Raw genomic sequence first — 7335 nt, forward strand, 5'->3', positions numbered from 1 at the left:
CATTTCAACTGGATGGCAGGCGCCGATCAGCTTGCGGCATCGCGGATTTTCGTCCGGGCCTGCGACGGGACACAAAGGAAAAGAAGCGGTAAGCTGCGACGTACAAAGGGCATCACCGCAAGTCTCCTTTTATGGTATATTTAGCGTGCTCTGACGCCCGACGCCCGACCGTCGCGAACCAGTCCGGGCGGGTCATCTCTCACTTTTCGCTCTCGGACGCTGGAATCGAAAGGCGCATGCAACAGATTGAGAAAGGCACAGCTAGCAAACGGAATGCGACCAACCACGGCAGCGCCACAGGTTTCTCGAAATGCCTGACGAACAGGCGCTGCGATCCCAACCGATCCAGCACCCGCAGATGTGCCTGCATGGCCCGATCCGGCGTCCACGAGGCGCTTCGAAACAAAGGGAACACGATGTTTGTTGTGGAAACATTTGTGCCATGGAATGTTTGTTTTGGTTGTTGGGGGAGTCCTGCGGCAAGCGACGGCGGCACAGCGAGCCCATTCGGAACCAAACGTCGCAGACCAATCACAACATTCCAATGGCCCACGATGCTAGGCCCCACATGAAGGTTTTCAAGCTTCAAAGGCTTCGGTATCCGCCGAGTTGGATCAGTGATGGTCTGCAAGATTCCGCCTTGTCCAAGCCAGTCCCGCCGTGTTGGTTCTATCAGCGTTTGCGCCAGCAACAGTCCACCGCGCACTGCCCCAGTTGCGCAAACTGGGCAGTTGGGACTCGTGGCCCTCCATGTCCGGACAGCCATTGTGACGCCGCGCGTGGCTAGTGGCGAGTTGCACATGCGACGAGCTGCCGTTGGAGGCCTGAGATGCTCGGGAACTACGACAAACGAAAGGTAGTGCCACGCGTCAGCAAAGGAACACGGTGTCCATTGACTGCAAAACTCGTGCATTGAGAGGGACTGGTGGTTACCGAGGTGAACGTCGTCGTGAGAATGCCTCGCTGACCGCCTTGTCGCATCGCTGGCGCCAAGAACGTGCCCGATCCTATCGGACCCACATAGGCAAATTGGACGTCAAAAGGCTCCAGCTTGCAAGCACTCTGGATTGGCGACACTTCGATATCGTAATTCAATATCCTGAACTCCGAACCACCTGGAAGAATGTCATTTCGGGTGGCTCAGTTTGACGCACAATGGACATGCTGTGAGGCGGACCTAGCTCACCTCAGACGAGACGACTCGAACCATCCGTCAGTATCCCGACGGCGAGAACTCTGACACTGGCATGGACGGCACTACGATATCATGGAGAGTGCCTCGCCAATGCTACGACATGGACGGGGCTTGGACGGTGCAGACATCGTTGAAGTCCTGGCTGTTTGTCTGTACTTCTGAAATAACCCGGATAGGGCTTGGCTTCATTACCTACCCAGGGAATAATGGGCTGTTTGGCAAAGAACATCAGTCGTGCTCAGCCTGGTGAAAGGGTTGTGCGATTCGCCATGGCAGCTTAGAACCCTCAACATCAAGGTAAGTCGTTCCGATGTTCGATGGATGAGGTGACGCTGGCTGGCTATTCTTGCTTACAGATGATGTGGACACTGGGCATGGAACACTGCTGTTCCCGGTGTCTCCAGCCGGGCTCTCGTTGGTGTCGGAAACACCCCGACATGGTCACTCCTGATAGCCCTGGGAAAGGAAAATTGATGACCCAAGTTTTCCAACTGGATGAAGGTACCAAATCCGCGGAAGGAGGAAGCTAGTTAAGGCCCGGCATTGGCAAGTGACCACAATAACTCTTTGCTCTGGTGCCATCAATACCTCAGCCCAGAAGCAGAGTCGTTGAACGGTGCTACGGCACTTGTCTGGTTGAGCCTACGATTGCAACTATACGAAAGCTCCCTGGTTTCTTGGACCTGTATGGTAGGTGGTCTGTATGGTAGGTGGTCTGTATGGTAGGTGGTCATACCTAGCCAGACTCTCTTCAAGTTTGCCATCGCGGGGTGTGCACTAAGGCTGAGGTTGGTCAGGGTCTTACCTACCCAGTAATTTAAACGAACCACTAGTCTGCGTCATTGACATCGTCAGCACTAGTGGCCAGGAAGACATAATTAGGTCCGCGCTGCATAACCCCCAATGCAGCTGACTAGGAATTATCCGCTTCGAGAACCCCCTGAAAACTGTAACAACCACGGCCCTCAGCCTAGCCGTGAGCCAGAGAATGGCGTGCGAGCTGCGACTGCTCGTGTACGCGGCGAGAGATGACGTATATAGATATAAGGTAACAACAAGAGAGAAATATCTTGAGTTAGACGCCGAAAAGAATGCAAGAGCTGAACCAACAAAATTGAAGCCCAAGCACCCTGACCAAATCCCGTTGTGCTTGAAGCACGGTCAGGTCCCCTTCTGGTTTAAGACGGCAGCTTCACCTGGCCTCTTCTGCTCCCAGCCTCCACTGCCTACAACTGACTTGTTTTCCCTCCGACTTCAACTCGTAGCCTAGTAGCAAAATACATCACGAAACGCCGATTTTTAAAGCAGATGGGTGTGGATGAGACGGAAGCTGTTCAGCTGAACCGTTCACATTCCAGCTTTGACGCTTCTTGAACCTTCAACTGCTATGGTAAAGTGTGGCTTTGCTACAGCAAGTCAAAACCAGCAGCAGAAAGGCGTCGACAGCCGGCATTCTGATATTCATAGACAAGCGGGGATCCATAACGGCCGTACGTGGTGTGTGAAGTATGTAGCGTGTGATTTGTACCAAATGAGTGAGCCTGGACCCAAGCAAGATCTGGACAGCGGTATTATCCCTTTGGAGCAGCACCTAATGCCGACGTCTCCTGAGCGGGGTCTGTGTGAATCTTCGCCGTGAGCACCAGATTCGTGTCAATGGTAGTGGAGATACATGACCTCCAACGCACCCTAGTTCTCGCCCTCTCCTTATCGCCCCAATACTGAGACTAAGCCACATACAAAAATCCATCATAGCGGTCGCGGTTCAGTCATGATTGGCGATATTCCACTCGTCGTAGAGCCTGAAAGATTGATCTCGTCCTTGTCCACGAGTATTCAAGGACCCGAGAGTCATACTGCGGACGCAATAAAGCACTCATCCTGACGAACCAGCTCTACCTATCCATAGTGGTATGCCTTTGACATGTCACTGATACCCGGTCGGTGTTGTCACGATGTTCAAGCGCTTATTCCGGAAAAGACCCAAATGACATTGGGTCGGAACGAAGCCGCCTTGATGGCTGCATTTAACGGACCTCGGTGGTTGATTGGTGCCAGCACTGCAACCCCTCTTCCTTACATACCGTAATGGGAAAATGCACCAGGCGGGTATGATACTTCGCATTCCAGGGATACAATCTGCCGTTGATGTGTCAACTAGCATTCCCACCGCAAGTAGCATTCCCAGCACAACTAGCGTTCCAAGCGCTCCGCTCTCTGATTGGCTGGTAATTCTTTCGGTCATGCTCAATCCGGCTGGTCGATCAAACTGTGGCAATTGGCGCTACTGTAAGCCACTGTAAGCTACCTAAGCCACTGTTCGCGGACGATGACAACTCACCATACCTAATCCCTTTTGAACAACGCACAAATGCTGGACATGAAGATACAAAACGAGGAATTGAGTCTTCTCTTTTTCTTACTGTTCTTAGTAAGACATCATCTAACGCTAACGTTATTCTTAAACACACATTATATACTGCCACTGGCATCAATCGGATGCGGCGATACAAGCAGAAACCCGGCGGAGGGTGACACACACCAGAGTCGGCTCGATCATCCATCCAACAGTCGCAGGCACAGTAGAGAGATGTCTTAAAGATTGTGACGGGCACCACCCAAGGTCTGGTCAGCTCGCACATACAAGATCAATATTCCTACGAAGAGAGCAAGAGCTAGATGACAGGAACGGGCGTGCAACCAGACCTATATGCTGGAGCACATGCCTATGATACAATCATGAGAACAGTGACCACAGGCATATAACATGACCATGAGAACAGGAACGGGGATCCCGTGGCAAAGATGCTACTGAACTGTATCGATATCTGAAAACAATGTAGCAAGCTGACCGATCAAGATACTGCCCAGGTTACCGCAGACTGCAACCAGTGGTATCCTGCTTTAAATCGGCTGGCGGGCTCGGAGGAGAGCGGGCCGAGAAGCTGGAATGACTGATGTGGTCCTCCTGAGAGGTGCGACGCTTAAGCTAGGAACCATCATCCACCCGTGCGCCACGTCCAAGCCGGGTTCTCTGCTGTTGCTCGACAGATTGAGACATGTGTTTGCCGGAACGCCCGCTACCCGCGCCTTTGCCCCGGGAGGCCGGAGTACTACTACGTCTAGCTGTGACCCCACGAGTATTGGTGCGAACTGTCTGCGTGTATAGGACATAGCCCGAGTATGCGGCTGCGAATTACCTTGAGGGTGCCCGCTTCTAACCGCACCCGTCGTGAATCGTGAAGGCCGCGGTGGGCCGGTTTGCGTGGTGTTTTCGCCGGGATTGGCCATATTCTGTCGTATTGGCGATAAAAAAAAACAGCTCAAATTGATGCGATCACCACCTGCCAGTTGCAGTGGTGCTGTTGGGGTTGATGGCGCGGTCGGTGGTTGTGGTAAGAGGTGGCCATACAAATAGTATCGGGTCAAAGACATCGCGAAGTGCATCGCATCGCGTCATGGTGATGTCGCATTTGATCAAAGCGGCGCCGTTTAGGGGTTTGTGCGGCTTCCAGTATGCGATAGGAAGGAAGGAACGGCCGTCCCACCCCAATCAGCGAGCCGTCTGCTCAGGTAGCCACAAACTCCCGTCTCTCGGAATTTTCCTGGCAACAACTGCCTACCGACGCGTTCTTCTACCCTATCACAAACCAAATTTCCATTCAAACGCCATCAGAAGTGCCAACAGCGTGAAGATGTCCGACCAACCGAAGGGTCTGAAGTCGCGCCGCCTTCACAATACGGCACGCAAGCAACATCTATCGGCGCAGAAGCCGGAGTCTCAGTCTGGTGACAGTGGCACGGGGCCGAGGCAGTTGGCATCCTCTGCTTTTGACGACGATACCCATTCCGCGAGCCCACAAGACCCAGAAATCCTACCTGATGTGCCGATCTATGGTATTGAGAGCGCCGATGGTATTGGCGACACTGATTTCGATGATGACCATCTGTTCCCCCAATCAGATACCGATTCTGGTAACGAAGAAGGTGAGCTATTCCGACGTTTTACGGATAACAACGCTGACACTAGTGCCAGCCATCGTTGATGTCGACGCGCTTCGAGCCGGCGGCATTGAAAATGCGACGTCACATACTCTTCGACCCCAATTCGATATGAGCGATGTCCTTGGAGCTGGCGAATACGAAGAGTGCATTTGGGTCGGAGAGGCTCAGCCAACTGAAAATCTTCCGTTCGATGATGAAGGAATACTGCCCGAGGAAGATGACCGAGAGTCCACCAGCCAACACGGTTCACCGATGCGATATACCGACATCGAAGACACATCGGTATTGGTTCCGATGCGCCAGAACAAGTCGATCGAGACATCCAGCTTCGAGAAGGCTCTTGCGACCTTTGCCGATTTGGTTGGTCTAAGCCGCCAAGATTGGGCATCCCTTCGGGAGGTGCTTTTCTTGATCCGCGACAAAGATGGCAGTGTCCCTTCAGTGATACAGAGCCTCCCGAAACAGCTCTCGACACTCCGAGACCGTATTCGCCGCCGGATGCCGATGATGAATATGCGCGAGGCCGACATCCCTCTAAACATCTTGAAGCTACCGACAATGCCAGCCAGTTTGAAGCTCGAGGAGCGTCGCAAGGTTGAAATCGCACGGGCTCAGGCAGAAAGCAGAAGTGCAGCCCTCACTGCTACCAGAGCAGCGACCAGGATCTCCCGCGATAAAGGTAAGCACAGCACCGAAGCACGAAACGCGGTAGCAGCAGCAGAGAAGGCTAAGAGCCAGTTGGACAGCCTCCGACAAAAGCACGGTGATATCAGCCTCAAGGACCTTCCGAGGGTGACGATGCGGCTAACGTTTTTCGACCCTATCACCGTTTTTAAGAACATCATCGCATCCGATATCCTAGGCAGGATACATACAGGCCCAGGCTTGTTCGTCGACAAACCTCGCGAGTTGTTTCATTCGCACGCTTGGCTGTCCTCGGTCCGTAGCACATCGGGCTTTTACGCACATGTCATCATCGACGGCATACAAGGACCGGCCATCTTCCCTTCCGATTGGGTATACTTCCGATGTACATCAGAGAACTGCGTCTGGAATTGCCGCGACATCGGGGACGACTCTGACGACATTGTCAATCTACATATCGGCCGGGTCTATGGTGTTGGGCTCGATCACCGCGAAGATCCATGCACACAACTTCGAAACCAGATGTGCCTACAGATTCAGGAGGCATACCGACTTGGCGACCACCGACTCGCAAACATTGAAATCACACCACCACAGACCGACCGGGAGTTGGTACTGTCAGCGAACCTGGTTTATGTTCCGGAGACCAGTGTATTTGGGCATCTCCATGTGTACATTGACCACCACACTGGCGAGGAACACGAAGATCCTGGCTGGAAGCCGCCCCGACGTACGAAAGGACCACCTCCGGAGCCTCTGCCCAAGTACGTCAGGCCGGTATTCGCGAGGGTACGTAGGGAGGATGAGTGGTACGAGTGTCGGCGCATTCTGGTCAAGAAGGAAGTTCTCCCGCTCTGTCGGACGCATTCAATCCGTGCAGAGCTCGAACTCCAGCATTTTGGTCGACATGTATTTGAGCGCGAGTGGGATCAGGCCAAGAACGATATGCCCGTCGTCTCCCTTCCCCACCTCGATTTCATTGATGGTTTCGGTGTGTTCCAAAATTCGTACCGGACTTTGATGGGGTTTTACTTCACGCCAGCAGGACTTGGTGAAGAGGAACGTCTTCGACCAGGCAGTATTTTTCCGATTGTACTTGGGTAAGTTCAGCTTCCTATCTAACGTACCTCTTGTATTACTCAACTGTCCGCGATCTTCACCCTTCGAGGGTGCCGACTTTAGGCATACAAACTTGCCTCATAATGGCAGGTTTTTTTTCATATTTCACACTGACACCGGAGTGGTAGGCCTCATGCATCTGACTTCGGCGATGTCATAAAAGCGCTCAAGACGATGGCGCATCTCGACGCCGGTATCGTCATGACTATCCGTGACGAAACCGTCCGTGTCTGCGCATTTGCGATGTGTTACATTGGTGATATGCCTCAACAAGCCGAGAACTCCGGATTCAAAGGCCCACGAGCACACAAGTTCTGCAGATGCTGTTTCGCGGCCTCCGGCCAATGCGCCGTCAATCCCGATGTCATGCT

The 7335-nt window shown here is 53.1% G+C and overlaps 2 protein-coding genes across 2 annotated transcripts; one reads left to right on the forward strand and one right to left on the reverse strand.

Moving 5' to 3' along the window:
* Positions 1 to 94: 94 nt before the first annotated feature.
* Positions 95 to 1212, reverse strand: N657DRAFT_442913 (uncharacterized protein). The gene has a single exon (XM_062787393.1). It carries the CDS (start codon positions 911 to 913, stop codon positions 200 to 202), a length of 714 nt encoding a protein of 237 aa, XP_062641819.1. The 5' UTR covers positions 914 to 1212; the 3' UTR covers positions 95 to 199.
* A 3255-nt stretch (positions 1213 to 4467) lies between these two features.
* On the forward strand, positions 4468 to 7335 carry N657DRAFT_442982 (uncharacterized protein; the record flags this gene model as incomplete). The annotated part of the gene is made up of 3 exons (XM_062787394.1): positions 4468 to 5182; positions 5232 to 6945; positions 7093 to 7335. Coding segments are annotated over exons 1-3 (2570 nt in total), but the record flags the coding sequence as incomplete, so codon positions are not given.

The sequence above is a fragment of the Parathielavia appendiculata genome (genome assembly GCF_033297405.1).
Source record: "Parathielavia appendiculata strain CBS 731.68 unplaced genomic scaffold N657scaffold_68, whole genome shotgun sequence".
In the NCBI taxonomy this organism is placed as follows: Eukaryota; Fungi; Ascomycota; class Sordariomycetes; order Sordariales; family Chaetomiaceae; genus Parathielavia; species Parathielavia appendiculata.

Excerpts from the sequence above, each read along its gene's own strand:
- N657DRAFT_442913 (XM_062787393.1), bottom strand. The coding sequence starts at position 913 with ATGCACGAGTTTTGCAGTCAATGGACACCGTGTTCCTTTGCTGACGCG.